We start from the raw sequence: 26,079 nt of genomic DNA, 5'->3' as shown, positions 1-26,079 counted from the left end.
TGGGGACTTTAAAAAGTGACTAATAGTTGGTACTCGTAAGGATTCCCAAGACTGCAGAATTTAGTTGTAGACCATAACTGTGCATTTGATCTCTGAAAGAAAATAAGAGACCCTCTAAGAGGTGGTGACCTTAGAAGAATGAGGAGGGGTCAGGGGGTCTTTTACCCCAGTTCAGCCTCACACCAGCCTGGGAGATTTTCCTGCCTGCAACGTAAAGCAGCCTGTAAATTACATATAGCCACAATACACTTAAATTGAGTCACTCACCGTGGAAAATGGGAACTAAATACATCATCAGGTCTTCATTGAAAGAACTTGAGTGGTCACCAGTGATTAGCTCTTCTCCTAAACTAAGGCTGCTGTGACTCTTAAGCTGGCTTTTAAAAATGTATTCAACATACCTCTTAGAAAACTTAGGCTGAAATATTTTTTAAATGACTGATGCAAACAATTTCACAAATACGCATACAAATGTTTGAATAATGTCACTAAGTAACATGGTATATAAATATGTATTCAGAGTAACATTTACATATTGGCCATAATAGCAAGCATACCATTAACAAAAAGAAAAAAAAATCATGAAGAGACTTCACCTGTTCATGTCAGAATCCCAAGGCAAGGAGGCACACCTAGGCAAGAGGGCCAACTCAACTTGCAACCTCTAACCTGTGAGGCCATAACTTCCATCAAAGCAGGAATCACTGAAATCACTACCGCAGCCCTTCCCCTTCACTGGTGCCCAGCACTTCAGCTGCATCAAGATCAATGGAGGGCTCATGAAAACAGATTGCTAGGCCCCAACAAAGTTTCTGATTCAGTAACCCTGGGGTATGGCCCAAGAATTTTTATTTCTAGCAGATTCCTAAGGTGATGCTGCTGGTCTCAGGGACACACTTTGAGAACCACTGGTGTGTTTGGGGCTGTCTCAGTCAGTACAGATGTCCACTCTCCTGAGGCCTCTCCCTGCCTATGGGGGGGGGGGGGAACCTCTCCTAACCCCTCTGCCCTGGCTTATCTGAACTTTGGCAGTGGGCTTGAGTGATTATAAATTGGTTGCCCCAATTTACCTACTGTTTTTGAGTGGGCAGAGTAAAAAAAGTGGTGTTAATACTCTGGATCCGAAAAAATGCATGAAGGAAAGTAAAAGAACGGCAGTGCACAGCCTGGTGCCCTCCATAATCTCCATTCTCAAGCTTTTAATACTGTCTCAAAAACCGTAGAGGTTCAAACTTACTGAGAATTTACTTTTCAGTTAATTGACAACCCATTCAGGATCTTCCTGAATCCCTGGACACAGAGCACAACACAGAGCACAAAGCCCCCTGCCGAGGCGGCCTTGGGCCCTGCAGCAGCCGCCCCACCTCTGGAGTTCTGCTGGGGAGGGGAAGGGCGATTGGATGGCGCCTTCCAGCTGAGGCCCTGCAGAGCTCAGTGTGCTCATCCCAAGGCAGTGTGCAGGGCTTTGCCACCTTCAGGAGTCAACAGATCCACCGTGGTGGCCTGCATTGTCCAGCATGTCAATCCTTCGGCAGGCCTGACAAATTTTAATAACTGACCAGCGAATTGGGAAGCAGCGTGCTATCGTGCAAAGAACACTGAGTCGGGAGCTAGGATTTTCATTCTAGTTCTTGTACTGTCCCTACCTGGCTGTGTGATCATTTTGGTTCCTGGGCTCCAATTTAGCTATCTGTGAAGGTGAGGAGGGTGGTACTAGTGATCTCCAGGGCCCTTTCCAATTCTGACAATCCTGAATTATATAAAAATGCTATAAAATCCGTGGTATAAAATCCAACTCCCAAACAGGAAGAGTCAAGGGAACTGGGCCTGAGGCACTTGAACCTTGGGCTCTGGCCTGGGGGTCAGGGATGAGAAGAGGGGCCTCCTCTTTGCTCTCTGCCTTCCCACCCCGAGGCAGGGGCTGGACCCCGCTGCCAGGGCATCTCTTCCTCCAGACCCAACCCTCAAGTTCCACCCACTAGCCTCCCCGCCCCGACTTTAGGACCGCGGGAACTGTTCCTGCAGCAGCCTGGCTTTGTGAAGAGCAGACAGTAGGGCCCGGAGTCTCCCAGCGGGAGTAACATCAGCACAGCTTGTTGGGGTCCTCCCGTCCCCGCCTCTGCCCTCGCTCCTCCTTCCTTCAGGTCCTCCCTCCACCACCTCACAGCTTATCTCTGATACGCATAATAAATAAGACATTTGCACATAAGGGTGACTGGGTCAGCTCTGTCCCCGCCCCTCCCCCTTTCATATAGAAGCATTAAATACAGTTTCAAAATAAAATACAAAGAGCAAAAAAGGGCCTGATCTCGGGGCCACCTGTTCTCCACAGGAGAATGAATCTACACATCCCTCTCGGACCTGCCTGGGAGATCGCGGGGCCCCATCCCTGCCCCACAGGGCCTGGGGCTGCCACGGGGAAAAGAGGCTGAGGCCCGGCCCCAGGCCCTGCGGGTTGAGAACGGACACCGCATCCACCGCGGACAAAGGGGGATGGGGATGGGACGGGAATCGAAGGCTAACTGCCGGGACCGCCTGTGCCCCGGGCTCCCACGGACTTGGTGGCGCCTGACTCTGAGTTTAGGGGTAAGCAGGGGCCCTCGGGGCAAAAGGAGCAAAGGAAAAAAGTGCTAATCCCTTTACAAGATCTGCCCTGGAGGGCGTGGCAGCGGCCTGGGAGGAGGGTGGGGCCGCCGGGCGCACGGTTCTCACTGAGCCTGCCGGGGAGGTAAGCGCAGCTGGTCCAGCCCGGGCCCCGGGCGCATAGCCCCGCCCTCGGTCCAACGCGCCTTCCCACCCCGGGAAGGCTCCCGAGCCCCGCGGCCCAACCTCCCGCTGGAAGCCCCAGTCCGCAGCCGGGGCCTCCGAGAGGCCGAGAATCCCAATTAGGGAAGGGCAGCCAGCAGCCCCCAAGCCGGGAGCCGTGCCTGCCAGCGTGCAAGGCTGCAGGGAACTGGGCCCCCAGCCAGGGCCAGGGCCAAGGCCAGAGCCAGAGCCCGCACGGCCCCCCTTCGGCCCTAATACTGAGTGACGGCGCCCCAGTCCCGGCCTGCGGAGGATCCCCTCGCGGGGTGCGGCCGGGAGCGCTCGGCGCTAACACGTGGAGGCCGCTCTGCATTCTCGGAAAACGTGGGCCCTGCGCGGGGAGGGCAGGGCTCCGGGCCGATGGGAGAGTGCGCTTCCCGCAGCGCACCGACTGGCTCAGGGACCCAAGTGGCACCGCGCGGACGCCGGTGGCCCCACCCGATCCCCCGTCTCCGCCCGGCCCGGCCAGCGGGGGGCGCGGCCGCGGGAAGCGCTAACACCGGACGCGAGGGTCTCCCAGCCGGAGGGCCGGGCGAGCACAGGGCGGGGCGGGGCGGCGCCGATACGACCCGACCCGACCCGGGGGCCCGCTAGGCCGCTACGCCCGACATACAGCGCCAGACTTGAGGTCCGCGCCGCCGTCACGCGGCGCCGGGGCAGGCGGCCCGAAGCCCTCGTGGCCGTAGCAGCGCAGCGCCGCCTCCTCGTAGGCCTCCAGGATGGTCTGGCGCTCCTCAGGCGTGAAGTCCATGGAGAAAGGGTGCACCTGCAGGATGTGGCGCTTGATGGTGCTCACCTTGAGCGTGGCCAGCGCGCCCCCGCACACCATACACACCAGGCCGCGCCGGCTGCCGTCGTAGTCCATCAGGTACTCGCCCCGCCAGCGCGGCTGGTAGTTCCGCCGCTGCTCCCGGCTGCGGGGCGGGGGCGGCGGCGGGGGAGGCGGTGGCGGCAAGGCGAGTCCCCTAGGTTCCTGGCCGTCCTCTTCGTCCTCCTCTTCTTCGGCGGGCCGCTCCAAAGGAGCTCCAGGGGACAGCGGAACGTCGCCTAGGGAGGGACAAAGGACCGCATTGGCGACGGCGGGGGACAGCGGGCTGGGCCCCGCGTCTCATCTCCGGTCACCCCATCTTTGCCCTTCTATCCCATCCTCCAGTCCCTTCTGCCCCAGCGGCTGCCCGGCTCTCCCTCTCCGCCTGCTCTGGCCCCACCGCTCACCCCACTCCTCCTCCTCCTCCTCTGGCTCCTCCTCCTCGTCCCCTCCCCCCTCCTCGGAGGCTGCGGCAGTGCCGGGGCCCTGGGGGGAATCGGGTTGGGGCAACCCCAGGGCCAGCAGGTGGGCGGCCTTCTCGCTCCACTCCCGGGCGATGAGGGCCTGGACGGGCCCGCCGAGGCGCGTGGAGCCCGGGTGGCGCCGGCGGATGTGGCGCTCGATGGTGCTCATCTTGAGCGAGGCCAGCGCGCCCCCGCACACCCCGCACACCAGGCCGCGCCGGCCGCCGTCCAGCTCCATGAGGTACTCCAGCCGCCAGCGCTCCTGGGGGTGGCGGCGGTGGGCGCGGCCCCGTGGCGACCGGCCCGGGACCCCAGCCCTCTCGCCCTCGCCCTCCTCCAGCTCCTCCTCCTCCTCTGCGGGCCCGGGCCTCTCAGGGACCCAGCCAGCCTCTTCCTTTACGTCTGGGGGGCTGAGATCCTGAGAGGAGGGGGCTCCAGCAGCGGAGGCCGAGTCCCGGCTCTTTCCGGTCAGGTCCTGGGGGGCGAGGTCATCGCCTGTTGGGGAAGGGGTGAGGGAGAGGGGCTCAGCCTGCTGGCTGGGTTGCCCTTGCCCACGCAGAGGGGTCCATCCTGGCTCCTCACCCCAGCCCCAAGCTAGAGGCCCCAGTCTGTCTCTGTCTGGGGGAAGGGGGAGTATATGTGTGTGGAGCGCCAGCTCCTGGCCTTCAGCCCTCAGCCCTAAGTCCCTGCCTCCCAGTTTTGGCCACAGACCCCACTTCAGAGCCCCAATATGAGGGGGTCTCAGCCTGGGATGCGCCTCGCACCTGGTGGGGACTGGGTGAGCTCTGATAGCGCCTCGGGCTGGCCCCCCCAGGCCTGCAGCAGGGCACTGCGCTGGGGGCCGCTGAGCCCCAGGGAGCCAGGGTGCACCTCCAGCACGTGGGCACGGATGTCGTCCAGGTGCAGGCTGGGCAGTGCCCGGCCACAGGCCATGCACACCAGCCGGTTCCCCCGCGGGTCATAGTCCATGAGACACTCGGCCCGGAACCAGTTCTGCAGGGACTCCTTCAGCCTCCTCTCCAGGCGCCGGGCCCCCAGCCCCCTGCTGCCCCCGGCCCTCCGGGAGGCTGAGAGGCGCAGACGCCGAGCCCGGGGTGCCACTGGGCCCCCTCGCCGCTGGCGCCGGCAGCCCCCACCAGCTGGGGCTTTGCCTGAAAGGGTTGGAGGGAAGGAACTGAGACGCTGGCCCCACGGGAGCACACCCACTACAGCCAGTTCTCCCACAAGCCTCTCACTCACTTGGGCCCCAGGCCTAACCTTTGCCCTTCTCTTCCTCTCTCCTGAAATCCTAACTCCCTAAACCTCCCTAAACCGTCCTCTGCTAGCACTTCAAGCACCACCCACACCTCCCCCAGACTGGAGTCTAGCCCTGTCCCTGGCCTTCACCGTCAGCCCACACCTCTCCAGCACCCTCCCCCTTCCCTCACCCACCCCAGCCAGGCCTCCCCACTCCAAGCCTTTCCACTGCCTGTCACCCGACCTCTCTCCTTGATACTTCAAAAACCACAGAATGTACAAGCTGCCGTGGACATCAGAGACCCTCTCACCCCACTGTCCTTCCCCCACCTTTGTATAATAAGGGCAATAAACAGACCCCACCCAGAGGAGGAGCAGTGCCTTGCTCAAGAACACCAGCTCCTTGGCAGAGCAGCTGGCCCACTGTGCCCCACTGGCCACCCAGGCCCCTGCCTGTACAGAAGCTGCATTTGCATTACCTGGGCCCTTGGGCGGGCAAGCTGGGACACCGGGCCCCTCCTCCTCCTCCTCTTCTTCCTCCTCCTCCTCCTCCTCAGCCCCCTGGACCCCCAGGCCCTCGGCCTCTCCGCAGGCCCCCAGCCCCAGGTGTGCATCCCAGCTGTTGCTGATGACTTCCTTCTCCCGGGGACTCCAATGCAAGGAGTAGGGGTGCTTTTGGCGGATGTGGCGCTTGATGGTGCTGAGCTTGAGGGTGGCCAGGGAGCTGCCGCACACCATGCACACCATGCCGTGCCGGGCAGGGTTGAAGTCCATCAGGTACTCCAGCCGCCAGTGGTCGTGGTAGTAGCGCCGGTGGTCACGGCCAGGGATGCGGCTCTTTCCAGGCCTGGAGGCCCGGGCCTCACAGTGGTCTGAATATTTCCTGCCTGAAGATGCTGGTCCCCTGGCCCTGGAGGAGGGCAGGGGGGCACTCCCCCAGGACCCCAAGGCACCCCCTTCCAGCTGAAGATCTTGCCCTGAAGAAGGGGAAAGGGAGACAGTTTTTCAATCTCTGATTTCCAGGGAAAGAGGCGAGGGCTTCAATGGTGAGCCCTGAGAAAGGGAGCTGGGGGAGGGGGTGTTAAGAGCAATAAAAGGGATGGTAGGAGAAGCGGGAGCCAAAACATTAGCCCTTTACAAAGGGCAAGGACCCTTTAAGAGGAGATCAAGAACAAAAGGACGCAGGGCACTGTGGAAATAGCTGACTTTTTAAAAAATAAGGTGAGGGCCAAGGAGCCAACCAGCTCTGTAAGGTGCCCTTTCTGGACAAGAGCCGTAGGGAGAAAGCCAGGAGAGCAGCAGGCCAGGGCGGTTCCAGCCGGAGCAGAGCAGGCAGTGGGGCCAGACAAACAAAGGGGGCATCTGTCTGCAGCCAGGGCTGCACACGGGACCCACCCGCCTGGGGCCCCCGCCAGGAGGGCCCCACCCACAGGTCTTCTCCCTTTTTCCAGTAATGCTTCAAATACAGCTTCCTGAGACTCCCATTTTGGGGATGGGCTAGACACTCTCAGTTCCCCAAATCTAGGCCCCCACATGGGAGGGATCCCCAAGACAAAGCTGCCAACATCTCCAGGGAAAGGAGTTTCTGAGACTGAAACTTCTCCAGATTCTGGAGGAGCCAATGACCCTGTAAAGGGATGGCAGCAGGGCCACCAGAGTGGCAACTAATGACACTGCGGCAGGGAGTGGCCACCATCCACTGAAGCCCATTAAGTCCTTCTGGGGCTTTATTTGCTGCTCTGGCAGGGAGCCGGCCACTGCCCAGCAGTCAAAAGGGCTGGGCACTGGAGAGGCCCCACTAACCCAATGGTGTTCCCTGTGCCAGACACCCACCCAGAGCAGTCCCCTACCCTCCCTACAGTTCCCACTCCTCTTGATTTAGAAAAATGGTCTCCTGGGCACACAGGCAGGTTCTGGTCATTCTCCCAGTGGAGAATCACAGGGTTGGGAAAACAAAAGACAGGATCAGAAAGGGCTCCTGTCGCCCTTGTGGAAGTTTTTTTGTTTGTTTTAGTTTTTATTTAAGTAGAGCCATAAAATCCACTGGCTTCGGAGTCATAGGCCTGGGTTCAAGTGCTGGCTTCACTGGTAACTTGCTCTGTGACCTTTGATAGGTCATGTCCGCCCTCTGGGCCTGAGCTTCTTTGTCTGCAAAGACACTGGCTAGCTGGCTGGTCTCTAAGCATCCTTCCAGCGCTGGATCCAGGCTAGTCTAAGGTGGATTGGCCCTTTAAGAGCCGAAAAAGGGGGAGGAGCCGAGGTTCTTTAAAAACAAAAGGAGATGGGGCGTTTCTGGGAGGGGAGAGACCGGGAGGGGAGCCTGGAGATTCGGGCTGCGTCTCCCTGGCCTGGAGGAAACCTTCAAGGGTCTTAAGGCGTGACCCTGCAGCCGGGAAATGAGTAAACAGTCTCCTTTGAGAGCGAACGAGGAGAACTGGTTGGTTCCGCTAGAGCTGACAAATTAGGGCAAAAAAAAATTCTGAAAAGAAGGGAAGGGAGAATGCACCGGCCGGAGGGGTGTCTGCCTTTGTGGGAGAACCCATCGTTTTAAAAACTGCCCGCGGTGGGAAAAGACGTGGGGGCCCCCGGGGCGCAAGCGATACACTTTCCTAGGGAGAATGTGGGAGAAAAGAAAAAGGATACATGTCTCTCACAAGGCCACGAGACGAGAGGAGCAGCCGATTTAAAACAGCAGAGTTCGGAGCTGAGCTCAGCTCCGCTGGGGAAAAGCCCCCGAAGGGGACCCAGGGTCTGGGCGGACTTTTAAGAGACAGCCCGATTAGGGAGACCAACCTGGGAGTCTGAAAAAGAAAGGGGCGGGGGCTGCAAGTCCACCAGCCTCGCTCCGTGGCGCCCTGCCCCGTGGGGCCCCTCGGGCCTGGCCCCCAAGGCGGGGCGCTGCGGGCGGCCGCGGGGCCCTTTAAGGGGGAGGCGAGCCGCCCGAGCCCCGCGGACCGACCCCGGGAGCTGGGCGGGGGGCTCCCCCGCCAGCCCTGCAGCCGCGCTCCGCGCCCACCAGGTGGCGCCCCCGACCGCCCTGCTCGCGTCCCCCGCTTTGTTCGGCGGCGGAGAGGGGCCCCGAGCCGCAGCCCTCCCTTCCCCCACGCCGGGGCCCCCGCCTGGGCCGCCGGCCCCAGCTCTTACCGCCTTCGTCTTCCTCCGGCTCCGCGCTGCCGCTCGATCCGGCGGGCGGCAGCCGTCGGCTCCGTGCCGAGGCCACTGCTGGCCCGGGGCCGCCCTTGCCGCCGCTGCTCCGGCTCCGGTGGTCCCCGCCGGGCTCCATGCGCTGCGCTGCGGAGCGGGGCCCCGGGGCGGCGGGGCTCGGGGCCGCGGGGCCGGCGGCAGCCCGCGCGGAGCGCTCGCTGCGCGGGCCCCCTGGGCGCGGGGCGCATGCACGGGGCGGCCGGCCGCACGGACGGCAGGCTGCTCGCTCGGCGGCGCGGGCTGGACCGGGGTGGGGATTCCTGTCTGGGGCCCCTGGGGCTCCTTTAAGGGCTCCTGGGTAAATTTAAAGGGGCCGCGCGCTATTTCCTCCTGCCAGCTCGCGGGGGGCTGGGGGGAAAGGCGGGAGGCAACGAGCCCAGCCGAGGCTCAGCAGCCTGCGCCAGCTCCGGACGCTAGGGGCACGGACCTCGCCGCCCCCGCGGGCCAGCACCGCCGTCTCCGGGGCTCCGGTCCCGGCTCCCAAAGGGTCACTGAGGTGGCGAGGGGCGCCCGCGTCCGCTGCGACGCGCTTCCACCCGGGCTCCGCTCGCGGCCACCGCCCCCTCGGGGCATCTCAGCGCCGGGAGCGCCCGCTGGGGAGGCCGGGGTCCCTGCCCGGGGCTGCCTCCCGCCGCGCAAGCGGGTCGCGAGCTCGGTGCGGGCCCCGGAGCGGCCGCTACTGGCAGGGGCCCCAGATGGCTGCGGCCCCGCCGAGAGGGTGGAGCCGTGGGGGCGGCCGCGCCCCCTCCCGCGGGAGCCGCCCGGGAGCGCTGAGAGCTCGGGCTTCTCATGGGAGGGGCGGACAAGGGAGGCTCCCCCGAGCCAGCCAGGGGTGGGGGCGGCGGCCGCAGTGACTCGGGCTGGGGAGAGGGGCGCACAGCAGACCCGCAGAGAGCCGGCTGCGCCGGGGCCCGACGCTGCGGGGCGGAGGTGGCCCCAGGATGGAAGCCGGGAGGAGAGGGCGTGCGCGGCGGTGACTCAGGATCCTGCCCCCGCAGGCCTGGGGGTGCCTGACGAGGCCCTTGACGCAGCCCCAGACCCCCGGCCCGGCCCCAGGAAGCGAAGAATGCTGGCCCCGGGCGGGGTGTCGGGCACCTGGAGAGGCGCGTTACCACGGCTCGGAAGCTCTGGGCGGACCCTGGCTGCGGGTCCCGGGGCGCCCCCGGTCCCCCAGCTCCGGAGAAGCGGAGCGCAGGGAGCGGGAGAGGCAGCCAGGGCGCAGCAGCCTGGGGTCCTCCTGTGAGGACCGGCGGGAGGAGCAGGTGCTCGCTTTGCCTGAGGTTGGGCGCCCACAACAAAGGCGATTCCTGGAGATCCAAATTACAGGGTGCGGGAGGCCTGCGGGGTCTTCTTGTCTGGAGGCGGGTTTTGTTCCCTGCACTGGGGAGTTACCCAGCGGTCGCCGATGGCAGTTCGTCCGCTTGTCACCACCTACTGTGTGCCCGCATGCTTTCAGACGCTGGACACACAGCACTGAAGAAAATGGGCAAGACTGATACTGCCTGTGACTTTCCTTCTCAGAGGCACCCACAGCCTCTGAAGAGGAAACCGCTCCAGCCTTTCGGGAGCCATGGGAATTAAATTACTTGGAACACAGGAAACCTGTCCCCGAAGTGCTTGTGAGGAGGGGACAAGAATTAAGATTTCTTAAATGCCTCTGGGCTCTGTCGCCGCGGAGATGTCCCGTCTCTTCCTCAGCCCCCATGTTGACGTGCTTGAGACTCCACCTTGGGTAAACTGAGTCTCCGTTTCACAGCTCTGCTCTCTTCGCGGCAGGCCCTGCGCTCAGGGGGGCGGGGGGGGGGTTGCACTTCCTCTCACCCACTGGGGTCAGAGGCCCTGATGCTGATGGGTGCCACGCAGAGCCCTGAGATGGGGGATTCCTTCATTCATTATGTCCCTCACCTGTGCCAGGCCCGGGAACACAAAGGGAAAGTGAGACAGAGACCTGGGCTTCACGCACTTCTAAGTAGTATGGTTTAAAAAAAAAGAAGAAAGAAAAGAAAGGAAAAGAAGCTAAAAGAGCCTAATGTCCTAAAATGAAGCCTGTTCTTCTGGGGCCAAGGGCCCTTGTGCTTTATTCTAGTTTAGTTGCTCACTCCACAGAGAACCAATGCTGAGGGCCAACCCCTGTGAGACTCTGGTGTCTGTCCTTCCAGTGCTGTGTGTGTATAAAAAGGGTAATTTTATTACCAGAAGAAAGGTATCAAAGCCACCTGGAGCCACCTTCAACAACCTCTGCCCTCCCCTTCCCACCCACATTCTGCACGACCTCAGGAACGGCTGCACGCTCGGCAGTTCTAAAAGTTTCCCACTCACTACTTGATCCTCGCAGCAGCCCCGTGAAGCTGGAACTTTGTTGTCGGGATGAAGAAATGGAGACTCAGAGAGTCAAGAGCCTTGCACAAGGCCATTCATTTATTTATGCACTTCTTTTCTTGTTCAGAAAGCAGTCATAAGTGATGAGAACGGGGCTGGGGGTGCAGAGACTTAAGAATAACATAATGCAGTGGGGGGTACCCCCCAACCCCACTGGGGGAAGAGGAAACCAATGGCAGTGAGTCAGGGCCACAGTCTCACTTTCTCAGGCCTTAGGTGTTTTTGTCTTCATGAGGTATCTTCCTCTATTTAAAAAAAAATAAAAATTTAAATAATTCAGTAGATTTTCATGGGCCCTATGCATTTATTTTTTTGATGTGAGGAAAAAAACACATTTTCTTTGACCCTTACATTTTTTTCATCTAATTTTAAAATAAAACATTTTCATGAGCCCCTAAAAATACCTTGCACTCTAGGCACCAGTGCCTCCGTTGCCCTGCGTCCCCGGCACTGATTGCAGTAGAGGGTGATAAGCACCAAGGAAGAGGGAAGCCCCGGGAATGGTCACCCAACTGGGGAAGACTTCCTAAGGAGGGCATTGTTTAAACCAAGACTAGACAGACCAGGAGGTATTGCCAGAAGGAGAAAGGGAACAAGGGTTTCCCGGCAGAGGCTGGGGAAACTCTGGATGAAGGAGGGTTTCAGGTGGGAGAGGCAGAAGAGGAAATAGAAATTGGCAGGGACTAGAGCCTTAGGTGCCACCTGGAGAGTCTCAGTTTGTCCTGAAGGTACTGGGAATGCTGGGAATTGTGGACAATTATGGAGGCAGCTGGGAGAACGCTAGGGAGAGGGACAGCAACAAAGACTCATGTCAAGGCGGCAGCCCCAGGGCCAATGGAGAGGAGGCAAAAGATTTGAGCAGCCACAGCACATCATGGTGTAAACTTCACTGCATTGAGGAAGAAGAGAAGGAAGAGGCGGTGGCAACTGGAGGATGAATACCAGCTGAGTGAGGAGGAGGAGGAGAAGGAGGAGGAGGAGGGAGGAGGAGGAGGAGGAGAAGGAGGAGGAGGAGGAGGAGGAGGCAACTGGAGGATGAATACCAGCTGAGTGAGGAGGAGGAGGAGGAGAAGGAGGAGGAGGAGGAGGAGGAGGAGAAGGAGGAGGAGGCAACTGGAGGATGAATACCAGCTGAGTGAAGAGGAAGAGGACGGAGGGGGGGGAGAAGGAGGAGGGCAAGAAGGAGGAGGAAGGGGAGGCAACTGGAGGATGAGTACCAGCAGAGCCAGGAGAAAGGATACCTCTTCTCACCAAGGGGCTATTTCTTACCTAAGTGATATACCTAAAAGTTGCCTATGCCTGGGGCAGGGATCAGGAGTGTTGAGGGCTAGTAGTGGTTCTAGCTTGAGCATATCAAGAAGATAGAATTACAGGACGTGGTGCCTGCTTGAATGTGATGATCCAGGAAAGGCCCTGCTAACTCCCAAGTATCTGGATTGAGAGGATGGGGCTATAAAAAGAAAAGTAGATTTGGAGGTAGAAAATGAGGTTACAGGCCGGGCGCAGTGGCTCACACCTATTACAGCACTTTGGGAGGCTGAGGTGGGTGGATCACCTGAGGTTGGGAGTTCAAGACCAGCCTGACCAACCTAGTGAAACCCCATCTCTACTAAAAATACAAAAATTAGCTGGGCATGGTGGCGCGGGCCTGTAATCCCAGCTACTCGGGAGGCTGAGGCAGGAGAATCACTCGAATCCGGGAGGTGGAGGTTGCAGTGAGCTGTGATTGCGCCATTGCCCTCCAGCCTGGGCGACAAGAGTGAAATTCCGTCTCAAAAAAAAAAAAGAAAAGAAAAGAAAATGAGGTCACAACCTGGGAACTTTAGAGCCCATTTCAAACCCAGAACTCCTGATTTTTACACCTTACCTCTTCCATTCTCTAACTCAGATTCACTTAGTCCCCTGTATGGTGTCTCCAGCCAGCCCTAGAATTTCTAAGGTTGTTGGTCCCAGCCTGCAAGGGCCAGCGTCCCCCAGTGGGGCAGCCTTCTCCTAGTGCTTCAGTGGCTCCTTGGGCAGGTCCCGTTAAAGGAAGGGCCACTGACAACAAAAACGGAGGAACTGTGAATTGTGTTCCCAAAGGAAGGTTTTTAAGGAGGTAAAACATTAACCTTCCTAGACCCAAATTTGTGACAAATTCTGGATTCTACTTTTCAGAACTAAAAAAAAAAAATGCTGGTTCTAAAAGTAGCCTTCAACATTCTCCAGAGAGCAGACCCAAACTCCTTCAAAAAACTAAGATCAGTCATATAGGCTGTAATGTTAAAGGAACTTCCTATGTAGATTGTAAATTAAATCATCCCTTGTAAAATCCCAAAGGAATTTCAAACTTAAGGATTATATCCAGGTCTAAGCCAAAACCTTGAGCTTTGAATGTGTGTGTTGAGGGGAGAGAGTGTGGAATTTTATTTTATTTAATTAATTAATGTTTTTTTTGAGATGGAGTTTTGCTTTTGTCGCCCAGGCTGGAGTGCAATGGCTCACTGCAACCTCTGCCTCCCAGGTTCAAGCGATTCTCCTGCCTCAGCCTCCCAAGTAGCTGGGATTACAGGCACCCGCTACCACACCCAGCTAATTTTTGTATTTTTAGTAGAGATGGGGTTTCACCATGTTGGCCAGGCTGGTCTCGAACTCATGACTTCAGGTGATCTGCCCTCTTTGGCCTCCCAAAGTGCTGGGATTACAGGCGTGAGCCACTGCGCCTGGCCTAATGTTTGTATTTTTGCAGACATGAGGTGTCACCATGTTGCCCATGCTGGTCTCAAACTCCTGAGCTCAGGCGATCCTCCCACCTCGACCTCCCGAAGTTCTGGGATTACAAGCATGAACCACTACGCCCGGCTTCTTTGTTTTTAAAATTGGGGTAAGAACACTTAACATGAAATCTATCCTCTAAACAAGCTTTTAAATGTACAGTGCGCTATTGTTGACCATAGGTACTAGGTTCTACAGCAGATCTCTAGAGCCTATTCATCTTATTTAACTAAAACTTTATGCTCATTGGCCAGGCGTGGTGGATCACGCCCATAATCCCAGCACTTTGGGAGGCTAAAAAGGGCGGATCACCTGAGATCAGGAGTTTGAGACGAGGCTGACCAACATGGTGAAACCCCTGTCTCTACTAAAAATACAAAAATTAGTCAGGCATGGTGACACACGCCTGTAGTCCCAGCTACCCAGGAAGCTGAGGCAGGAGAATCGCTTGAACCCGGGAGGCAGAGGTTACAGTGAGCCAAGATTGTGCCACTGCACTCCAGCCTAGGTAACAGAATGAGACCCCGTCTCAAAAAACAAAACAAAACAAAACAAAACAAAATAAAAAAATCTAGGCCGGGCGCGGTGGCTCACGCCTGTAATCCCAGCATTTTGGGAGGCCGAGGTGGGCGGATCACAAGGTCAGGAGATCGAGACCATCCTGGCTAACATGATGAAACCCCGTCCCTACTAAAAATACAAAAAATTAGCTGGGCGTGGTGGTGGGCGCCTGTAGTCCCAGCTACTCGGGAGGCTGAGGCAGGAGAATGGTGTGAACCTGGGAGGCAGAGCCTGCAGTGAGCCGAGATCGTACCACCACACTCCAGCCTGGGCGACAGAGCGAGACTCCGTCTCAAAAACAAAAAAAACCTCTATGCTCATTGATTAGTAACCCCTCTTTCCTCCTATCCCCAGCCCCTATCAACCATCCTTCCACAGTTTGATTCTATGAATTTGAATTAAAAAAAAAATTTTTTTTTAAATTCAGGATCTTGCTGTGCCATCCAGGCTGGAGTGCCATGGCACAATCATAGCTCTCTGTAACCTCGAATTCCTGGTCTCAAGGGATCCTTCCGCCTCAGCCTCCTGAATAACTAGGCCTACAGGCACCCACTACCACACCTAGCTAATTTTTTAATTTTTTTGTTGAGATGGGGGTCTCCTCACTATCTTGCCCAGGCTGGTTTCGAACCCCATGCCTCAAGCAATCTTCCTGCCTCAGCCTCCCAAAGTGTTGGGATTACAGTTGTGAGCCACCATGCCCAGTCAAATTTGACTATTTTAGAAACTTCATATCCCTGAAATCATGCAGTGTTTGTCTTTCTGTGACTGGCTTATTTCACTTAGCATAATTTCCTCAAGATTCATCCATGTTGTCACATGTTGAAAAATTTCCTTCTATTTTAAGGCTGGATAAGATTCCATTGTATGTATACAAAGCATTTTCTTCATTCATCTGTTGGTGGACATTTAGGCTGTCTCCACATCTTGACTATTATGAATAAACATAGAAGTGCTAATATATCTCTGACATCTTATTTGAAGTCTTCTGGATAAATGCCCAGAAGTGAGATTTACAGTGGCTATACCATTTCTCATTCCTAACCAACAGTGTGCAAGGGTTCCGACTTCCCCACATCCGTACAAACAGTGATTGTCCTCTACAGTGAAGCACTCTGAATGCCTCAGCTATGCAAACCATTTACTGGGGTGACCTGGTCAATGAGAAAATACAGGATAGCCGGCCGGGAGCGGTAGCTCATGCCTGTAATCCCAGCATTTTGGGATGCTGAGGCAGGTGGATCACTTGAGGTCAGGAGTTTGAGAACAGCCTGGCCAACATAGTGAAAACCTGTCTCTACTAAAAATTAGCTGGGCGTGGTGGCTGGCACCTGTAATCCCAGCTACTTGGGAAGCTGAGGCAGGAGAATGGCTTGAACCCGGGAGGCGGAGGTTGCAATGAGCCGAGATCACACCATTGCACTCCAACCTGGGCTACGTAGTGAGACTCCACCTCAAAAAAAAAAAAAAAACCACAGGATAGTCTTCTTGGCCCTACCTGCTGGTGCCAATGGAAGGATAATTCTTAGGGCCAGGGCACAAGTGGCCTGAGTTCCCCCTGCCAGTGTGGAAAACCACAGATGCATTGGACGGTGCTTCTCAGAGCCAGCCTTGGATGCTGGCTGCTGCTGGCTCCCCAATTCCTGGTTTTGGGGACCTCTAAGATGACCCCAATGTCCTAACCCCTCCACCCCACTGAAGAGGGACGGTCCCATAATGGTCCAACTCTTTGACAAGACCATGAGCAGGGATGAAGAACAAGGGGTAGCTGACCAACAAGGCCTTCATTCCTGTCCCTCTTTATTAAAAAAAAAAAATTTTTTTTTATTAAAAAAAAAAAACATAGACACAGAATCTCCCTATGTTGTCGAGGCTGGTCTCAAACTCCTGGGCTCAAGTGATTCTCCAGCCTTGGCCTCTGATGTGGTTTGGCTGTGTCCCCACCCAAATCTCACCTTGAATTATAATCCCACATGTTGAGGGTGAGGCCAGGTGGAGATAATTGAATCATGGGGGGCAGTTTCCCCAATATTGTTCTCGTGGTAGTGAATAAGTCTCACAAGATCCGATGGTTTTATAAATGGGAGTTACTCTGCACAAGCTCTCTTGTCTGCCACCATGTAAGACGTGACTTTGCTCCTTATTCGCCTTCTGCCCTGATTTTGAGGCATCCCCAGCCATGTGGAACTGTGGGTCAATTAAACTTCTTTCCTTTATAAATTACCCAGTCTTGGGTATGTCTTTATGAGCAGCATGAGAACAGACTAATACAGCCTCCCAAAGTGCTGGGACTACAGGTATGAGCCACCACACCCAGCCTGTCCCTCTTTAAATGTGTCAAAAGTGTACATTTTGTATTTCTGTCCCCTTTCCATAACCTCAGAGTATTCCAGTGGCTGCTTACTGTTTTATCAATCCCCTCAGACTGAGTCAGCACCCTTTTATTTTTGGAGACAGGGTCTCACTCTGTTTCCCAGGCTACTAGAGTGCAGTGGCACAATCTCAGCTCACTGCAACCTCTACCTCCTGGGTTCAAGCAATTCTCCTGCCTCAGCCTCCCGAGTAGCTGGGACTACAGGCATGTGCCACCACACCTGGCTAATTTTTTGAATTTTTAGTAGAGGTGGGGTTTCACCATGTTGGCCAGGCTGGTCTTGAACTCCTGACCTCAAGTGATCCGCCTGCCTCGGCCTCCCAAAGTGCTGGGATTATAGGCATGAGCCACTGCACCCAGCCAAATCAGCACACTTTTGATAATAAATGATTAAAAATAAAAATAAAACTGGCTTAAATGTTTAAAGCGGGAGAGGGTGTATTGGTTCATGGGACTGAAAATTAAAAAATGATCTTCAGATGTGGCTTGATGCGAAGTTCAAGCAGTGTCCCCGTGATCTTAATGTCTGTCTGTCTGTCTCTCTTCATCTTTACCCTGCTCCCCTGTTTGTTGGCTGTCCTTTTGGAAAGGTCTTTCTACAGGATGAACCCCAGCACCTCCAGACTCACAACCTGACAACTGTAAGGCTCACAGAAAAGAAAGAGATCTTCTCTCCTCCAACAATGTGAACAAAATCCCAGGTCTAAATCTCACTGGATCACATTGGATCATGAGCCTATCCTTCAACCAGTTACTGAAACTAAACTCATGGGATATGCCATTCACTCAAGCCTGGATCAGAGGCCCGCTCCTGGAGGAGTCAGGACTCCCAACCATGTGGACTAAGGGTGCTTGCTATAAAGAAAAACTGGATGGAGTTAACATGCGAAGTAATGCTGAACAGCAGAAAGAACAGAAGTCTAGTCACTCATGTTGAGAACATATTACCATTCCAATTAATAGCAAGACACAGTAACAGGAGTGAGGCACATCTTAGGGGTTGGCCCTTCCATTCTATCCCTTCACAGCCCTGTAGGAAATGGCTCTCCTCTGCTCTCTGCCCAGCTCTCCAAGGGCTGTCCCCAAGATCGACCCCTCCCGACCCAGAATGGGGCCCACAGCAGCCACCTTTCCTCCAAACATTCCAGCCCAAAAGCCTACAGTTGCCTACCCAGTAAGAGTGGTCACTCTGACCCATGAAAGACCAGTCAGATCTCTCTCCTGACACTCTTTTTGGGGGATTTCATAGACAGCCAAATGATCTCTGAGACTGACTTGAAACTGCACAAATCTATCATGAAGAATAGAAGCAAGAGGCCAGGCGGGTGGCTCACGCCTGTAATCCCAGCACTTTGGGAGGCCGAGGCGGGTGGATCACGAGGTCAGGAGTTCAAGACTAGCCTGGCCAAGATGGTGAAACCCTGTCTCTACTAAAAATACAAAAAATTGACCAGGCGTGGTGGCAGGTGCCTGTAATCCCAGCTACTCGGGAGGCTGAGGCAGGAGAATCTCTTGAACTCGGAGGGTGGAGGTTGCAGTGAGCTGAGATTATGCCACTGCACTGCAGCCTGGGCAACAGAGTGAGACTCTTTCTCAAAAAAAAAAAGAAAAAAGAAAAAAGCTATAGGGTCCTATAATTCATACAGAAAAAGACAAATACATTAAAAAAAAAAAAAAAAAAAAAAAACCAGGCGAGGCACAGTGGCTCACGCCTGTAATCCTAGCACTTTGGGAGGCCGAGGCGGGCAGATCACGAGGTCAGGAGATCAAGACCATCCTGGTTAACATGGTGAAACCCCGTCTCTACTAAAAATACAAAAAATTAGCTGGGTGTGGTGGCGGGCACCTGTAGTCCCAGCTACTCGGGAGGCTGAGGCAGGAGAATGCCGTGAGCCCGGGAGGCAGAGCTTGCGGTAAGCCAGGATACGCCACTGCACTCCAGCCTGGGCGACAGAGAGAGACTCTATCTCAAAAAAAAAAAAAAGGTCAAGAGCTAGCAAGAAGCAATTCATACCCCAGGAAAAACATGTGGCTGGCAAATAAAAGCTCAACTTTACTTGCATTCAAGGAACTGCCACTGCAAGATATGGTTAATCATCCATCTGATTGGCAAAGATGTAAAAGGTTGATATGATCAGGGAAGGTATGGGGATAGGGGAACACACAGCTGGGAATCTGTCTAGTAGGGCCACAGTGGAAGGTAACTTGGCCAATTCTATTTAAATCTGAAAATGCACATACTCCTAAATGCATTGTGATATCCTGGATTGATCTTGGATCAGAAAAGAACATTAATGAAAAGACGAGTGTTATGAAAATAAATTGTGTCCCAGATAATTCATATGTTGAAGCCCTAACTCCCAATGCAACTGTATTTAGAGACAGGGCATTCATGGAACTAATTAAAGTTAAATGAGGTCATAACAGTGGAGCCCCGCCAGGTGCAGTGGCTTACGCCTGTCATCCCAGCACTTTGGGAGGCCAAGGCGGGTGGATCACCTGAGGTCAGGACTTTGAGACCAGCCTGGCCAATGTGGCAAAACCCTATCTCTACTAAAAATACAAAAAAATTAGCTGGGTGTGATGGTGTGTGCCTGTAATCCCAGCTACTCTGGAGGCTGAGGCAGGAGAATCGCTTGAACCCGAGAGGTGGAGGTTGCAGTGAGCTGAGATTGTGCCACTGCACTGCAGCCTGGGTGACAGAGTGAGACTCAGTCTCAAAAAAAAAAAGAGTGGAGCTCTAATCTAACAGGACTTGTGTCCTTACAAGAATGAGAAGAGACGGCCGGGCACAGTGGCTCACGCCTATAATCCCAGCACTCCAGCACTTTGGGAGGCCCAGGCAGGCAGATCACGAGGTCAGGAGATTGAGACCATCCTGGCTAACACGGTGAAACCCCATCTCTACTAAAAATACAAAAAATTAGCCGGGCATGGTGGCGGGTGCCTGTAGTCCCAGCTACTTGGGAGGCTGAGGCAGGAGAATGGCGTGAACCTGAGAGGCGGAGCTTGCAGTGAGCCGAGATCACGCCATTGAACTCCAGCCTGGGAGACAGAGCGAGACTCCATATCAAAAAAAAGAAAAGAAAAGAATGGGAAGATGGGAAGAGACAACAGATAACAACAGATATCTCTCTCTCTCCTCCAGCACAGAAGAAAAGCTACGTGAGGATACAGTCAGAAGGTGGCCATCAAGGAAGGCCACACCAGAAATAAACCCTGATGACACCTTGATCTTAGACTTCCAGCTTCCAAAATGCATTTTGGATACATGTAAGAAAATGTACATGTGAGAAATGTGCATGTATGTTTGTATATGTACAAAATACACATGAGAAAATGCATTTCTGTTGTTTAAGCCAACCAGTCTGTGGTATTCTGTTATATTCAGTCAGAAGGTGGCCAGCAAGGAAGGCCACACCAGAAATAAACCCTGATGACACCTTGATCTTAGACTTCCAGCTTCCAAAATGCATTTTGGATACATGTAAGAAAATGTACATGTGAGAAATGTGCATGTATGTTTGTATATGTACAAAATACACATGAGAAAATGCATTTCTGTTGTTTAAGCCAACCAGTCTGTGGTATTCTGTTATATTCAGTCAGAAGGTGGCCAGCAAGGAAGGCCACACCAGAAATAAACCCTGATGACACCTTGATCTTAGACTTCCAGCTTCCAAAATGCATTTTGGATACATGTAAGAAAATGTACATGTGAGAAATGTGCATGTATGTTTGTATATGTACAAAATACACATGAGAAAATGCATTTCTGTTGTTTAAGTCAACCAGTCTGTGGTATTCTGTTATAGCAGCCTGAGAAGACTAATACAACGAGTGGAATGCAAATAAAGTCTGGGATCTGCTAATACAGGTTGAATATCCCTTATCTGAAATGCTTAGGACCAGAAGTACTTTGGATTTCAGATTTTTTTAGATTTTGGAACAATTGCATATACATAATGAGATATCTTGAGGATGGAACCCACTGAAGTCTAAACATAAAATTCATCTAAGGCCAGGTGTGGTGGCTAACACCTGTAATCACAGCACTTTGGAAGGCCAAGGCAGGAGGATCACCTGAAGTCAGGAGTTCGAGACCAGCCTGGCCAACATAGCAAAACCTCGTCTCTACTAAAAATACAAAAATTAGTCAGGTATAGTGGCACACACCTGTGATCCCAGCTACTCGGGAGGCTGAAGCAGGAGAATCGCTTGAACCTGGGAGGCAGAGGTTGCTGTGAGCCGAGATCATTCCACTGCACTCCAGACTGGGCGACAGACTGAGACTCCATCTCAGAAAAAAAAAAAAAGGGAAATTCATCTATGTTTCATATACACCTTATACACATAGCCTGAAGGTAATTTTATTTTCCCCTTGGAAACGCTGAATAAACTGTGTGTTGTGTGCCTGTGTCTTGATTGCAACCCATCACATAAGGTCAGGTATGGAATTTTTCACTTGTGGTGTCATGTTGGTGCTCAAAAAGTTTCAGATTCTGGAGCATTTCAGATTTTGGATTAAGGTTGCCCAACCCGTAGTAATATAAAAATGTTGCTTTCTTAGTCTTGATAAATACACCATGATTATGTAAGATGATAACATTAGGGAAGAGTGGGTAAGGGGTATATGAGAACTCTTTGTACTATCTTTGTAACTTTTCTTTTTTTTTTTTTCTTTCTTTTCTTTTTTTTTTTTTTTTGAGACAGAGTCTTGCTCTGTCATCCAGGCTGGAGTGCAGTGGCACGATCTCAGCTCACTGCAACCTCCACCTCCCAGGTTCAAGCAATTCTCCTGCCTCAGCCTCTTGAGTAGCTGGGATTACAGGCACCTGCCACCACACCCAGCTAATTTTTGTATTTTTAGTAGAGATGGGGTTTCACTATGTTGGCCAGGCTTGTCTTGAACTCCTGACCTCAGGTGATCCACCCACCTCGATGTCCCAAAGTGCTGGAATTACAGGCATAAGCCACCGCGCCCAGCCTCTTATTTTTGTAACTTTTCTATAAATTTAAATTATTCCCAAATTTAAAAGTTTATTTACAAAATGCACATATGCTATCATCCAGCAACTGTACCCTGGAGAAAAACACATGCACAAGGACTCACGGACAAGGGTGTTCCCTGCAGCATGGCAGGTACTAATGACAACCTGGGAATTACCTAATGGTCCTTCAGTAGGGGAAAAGCTGAATAAACCAGGGTATATTTATTCTATAAATACTATGTGACAGTAAAAAAAAAAATAAGTAGAGGCCAGGAACAGTGACTCATGTCTGTAATCCCAGCACTTTAGGAGTCCAAGGAGGGAGGATCCCCTGAGGCCAGGCATTCAAGACTAGCCTGGGCAAAATAATGAGACCATGTCTCCATTTCGAAAAAATTAAAAATTGGCTGGGCACAGCGGCTCATGCCTGTAATCCCAGCACTATGGGAGGCCATGGTGGGTGGATCACCTGAAGTCAGGAGTTCGAGACCAGCCTGACCAATATGGTGAAACCCCATCTCTACTAAAAATACAAAAATTAGCTTAGCATGGTGGCACATGCCTATAATCTCAGCTACTTGGGAGGCTGAGGCAGGAGAATCGCTTGAACCCGGGAGGCGGAGGTTGCAGTGAGCTGAGATAATGCCATTACACTCCAGCCTGGGCAACAAGAGCAAAACTCCATCTCAAAAAAAAAAAATTAAAAATTAGCCAGACACTGTAGCATGCACCTGTAATCCCAGCTACTTGGGAAGCCAAGTTGGGAGGATCACTTGAGCCCAGGAGGTTGAGGCTGCAATGAGCCATGATCATGCCACTGTACTCCAGCCTGAGCAACAGAGCAAGATCCTGTCTCAAAAAAAAAAAAAAAACTGTCACGGTATTTCATTAGGATGTATTTGGCCAATTCTTAGGAAAAAACCTTAGGAAAAAACGGGCATTTTTCTGATAAAAATAAATGTTTATCTCCCCACGTACACAATCTACGTCCAATTGCTTGGCACTCGTATGTGGCCTTCAGGAAGTTCTCTGAAGGGACAGCAGACTTCTAATGTCAAGTTCTCAGTAGTCAAAGGTTTGCCCAATGTTCAAAGCTGGCAGCAGCACAAGGGACATGGAAAACTCACAACCTAAGCTGCTGGGACATTTACGTCCTCTTTGGGGTTGTATTGACTTTATAACTGCCGGAGAATGTGAATCATCCCCACTGTGTCAAATCAACCACAAATGCCTCTAGATTCTAACTCCTAACCTGCACATCTTCTCTACTGGTTGCACTTCCAGAGCCAGACATTGCTCCCCACTCCATTTCATCAGCCTTCTCCTGTATCTCCCCATTCCATTCTTCTTCCCTGCAATCCATTCTCCACACAGCAACTAGAATGATCTTTTTTTATTCTTTTTCTTTTTTCTTTTTTTGAGATGGAGTCTTGCACTGTCGCCCGGGCTGGAGTGCAGTGACGCGATCTCGACTCACTGCAGCCTCTGCCTCCCGGGTTCAAGTGATTCTCCTGCCTCAGCCTCTCAAGTAGCTGGGACTACAGGCGCATGCCACCACGCCCAGCTAATTTTTTTGTAATTTTAGTAGAGACAGGGCTTCACTGTGTTCGCCAGGCTAGTCTCGAATTCCTGACCTCGTGATCCGCCCACCTCAGCCTCCCAAAGTGTTGGGATTACAAGCATGAGCCACCTCACCCGGCCCCTAGAATGATCTTTCTAAAGCAAATCTGATCTCATCCCTGCCCTGCTTAAAGCTGCCACCAGCTTCCTGTTGCTCTCAGAATCAGAATCTGTTCCTTTACAGCCCAGCTTACCCCTTCAGCCTCGTCTCCCACCACCAATACTTCAGCCCCTCTCAAGGGGGCAGCTTTGCACACACAGCTCCCTCTGCTCCTGGCTCAAGCCTTGTCATCACTTGAGCCTAGGAGGTTGAGGCTGCAGTGAGCCGTGATCTTGCTGCTGAACTCATGCCTGGGTGACAGAGTGAGACCCTGTCTTAACAACAACAACAAAGTAGCCTGATTGTTCCAGGGAAGAAGGATCTCAGGAGCTGAAAGAGCTGGCAGGATTCTAGGGAAGATGAGAAGAGATGACTATGAACACCTCCTAGGTCTTGACAGCAATGGGAAGGGTCTCTCTGTATTTTACTCAAGGTGAAGTTTGTCAAGCTCTGAAAAAGTTTAACAGTGGATCTGGGTGGTCAGAAAAGACTCCCCTAAGAAGGCCAGGGTAATAAAGAGATTTGAAGGAAGGACAGAGTTGAATCAAGTGATTTGAGGGTAGGGAAGAGGTCATTCCAGCATGCGGAAAGGGCCTGTGGTGGAAGGGAACAGATTGATACTAACAGGAAAGCAGCATAGATGAGGTATGGCTTAGGCAAGGCCAAGCATTCAGGGCTTTTTAAAAAGGCTTTGGTCGGCCGGGTGCAGTGGCTCACGCCTGTAATCCTAGCACTTTGGGAGGCTGAGGCAGGCAGATCCGGAGGTCAGGAGATCGAGACCTTCCTGGCTAACATGGTGAAACCCTGTCTTTACTAAAAATACAAAAAAATTAGCTGGGCGTGGTGGTGGGCACCTGTAGTCCCAGCTGCTGGGGAGGCTGAGGCAGGAGAATGGCGTGAACCCGGGAGACGGAGCTTGCAGTGAGCTGAGATTGCGCCACTGCACTCCAGCCTGGGCGACAGAGCGAGACTCTGTCTCAAAAAAAAAAAAAAAAAGGCTTTGGTCTTTATACTAAGAGCGATGGGAGGTAACTAAAGAGTGTGTGTGTGTGTGTGTGTGTGTGTGTGTATGTGTGTGTGTGCGCGCATGCGTGTGCGTGGGTGCGTGCGTGTGTGGTGTGTGTGTGTGTGTGTGTAGAGATTACATTACCAGATTTTTATTTTGATAGAATAACTGTGGAAATATATTTCAGGGGGACAAAGAGTAGAGGCAGGAAGACTGATTAGAAGGCTATCGAATTGGACTATCAGAGAAAGAGAAGCTGCCAGGAACAGACAGTGGAGAAGGAAATGCAGAAAGGAGCAGATTTCAGAGTTACTGAGGAAGGAAGTTTAACAGAATAGGGGATGGACTAGGGGAGAAAAGGGGGTTCCAATGATGAGAATGAAGTTTTGAATTTGCATGAAAAGAAAGATAGTATTGCTACTCATTGAACTGAGGGACAGTAGGAGGGAAGTGGGCTTGGAGGAAGGGGTGTATCAGCTTGAGTAACAGACAGGGTGTATGTGTTACATTTGGCTGAAAGTAACAGAGGACAGAGGCTAAAATATAAAGCTCTTTGTTGTTTATGTAAGAAGTCCAGGGGTTGGAGGTCCCAGACTTAGTTCAAATTCTTCCCTCTTCAGCTCCATCATTTTTAGCTGGCTTTTAACTCTTGTGTTTGTTATCTCACGATCAAAAGCTGTATACCACAGCTCCAAATATGTGCTCATACCAGCATTCCAAGGAAGAAGAAAGAGACAAGGGCAAAAGTTCTTTCCTCCAGAGGCTCTGTCTTTTATCTGGGAATCAAACTCTTCCCTAGAAACTCCCCAGGAAATTTTCCCTTACCTCTCATTGGCCAGAACTGGTTGCATAGTCGTCTCTGGCTACAAAGGAAGCTAGAAATATTTGTATTCAGCATTTGACAACAGGAAAAGCAATTATCATTGGTAGTTTAACCATAGTTCATCCCCTGGGGTTGCGGGGGGAGCCTGTATTCCTAAAAATCAAGGGATTTCCACCTACTTCCTGTACCAAGCAGACATATATTGGCAGGATACAGGAGCTGGGAAGGGCTGGTGGGTCACAGTGAACTGAGCATACATAGGTACACTATCATTTGTGCATATCACCTCCATTTCTTTCTGGAAACACCAGCTTCATTTTTCCTTCTGGAATGATACCTCTTCTCACACTCAAACTAAGTGGTTTGGGTATAGCTGATCTCATCCCCCACACTGAGTTGACATATGACCCAGGTAGGGTTGCCAGATAAAACACAGGATGCATACTTGGGAATACAAATCCAAAAAAATTTATTCATTGTGTATCCGAAATTCAAATGTCCTGTATTTTTATGTGCTAAATCTGGCAACTCCACATCCAGGCCTATTAATAGGACATTAGATTGATTTGGAAAAGGCCATGAGTCCTAAGGTAGGCTGAGGAGAGTCATCCTTTGGACATCTGCTGGAGCTCTCTGGAAAGAGCCTGTCTCATTCTACTGGGGTTGCAAAGCTAGCGGAACATATGATCAGCTGCAGATATGGGCCCATGACCCAAATCTGGCCCATCAGAATACTATTTTCCCCAATTACAATGTTTGACTGATAGCTGGGCATATAACCCAACCCAAGCCAAGTCAGCAAGACTTGAGCATGGAGCTGGTGACAGAATTATTGGGCAGGAGAAATCTCTGTCCACGGGAGTTGCTGAGCTTGAGGAATGTAAGCCTGAAGCTGCTGGCGGACATCTCACCCCTGTGAGAGGAGGGTAGGCCTAAGAGTGAAGTCAGAAGAGA

General features: G+C 53.0%; 1 protein-coding gene across 1 annotated transcript; it reads right to left on the bottom strand.

Annotated features, from left to right (window-relative positions):
* Nucleotides 1-498: 498 nt before the first annotated feature.
* ZFTA (zinc finger translocation associated) lies at nt 499-8,703 on the bottom strand. Its single transcript, XM_024255346.3, has 5 exons — nt 8,458-8,703; nt 5,793-6,290; nt 4,842-5,228; nt 4,021-4,572; nt 499-3,852 (listed from the first exon to the last, which is right to left on the bottom strand). The coding sequence occupies exons 1-5, from the start codon at nt 8,594-8,596 to the stop codon at nt 3,404-3,406; spliced, it is 2,025 nt and encodes a 674-aa protein (XP_024111114.2). The 5' UTR covers nt 8,597-8,703; the 3' UTR covers nt 499-3,403.
* Between the last annotated feature and the right edge of the window lie 17,376 nt (nt 8,704-26,079).

Source organism: Pongo abelii, chromosome 9 (assembly GCF_028885655.2).
Source record: "Pongo abelii isolate AG06213 chromosome 9, NHGRI_mPonAbe1-v2.0_pri, whole genome shotgun sequence".
Taxonomy (NCBI): Eukaryota; Metazoa; Chordata; class Mammalia; order Primates; family Hominidae; genus Pongo; species Pongo abelii.
Note: the sequence above shows the minus strand (reverse complement) of the source record. Positions and strands in the feature narration are given on the sequence as shown.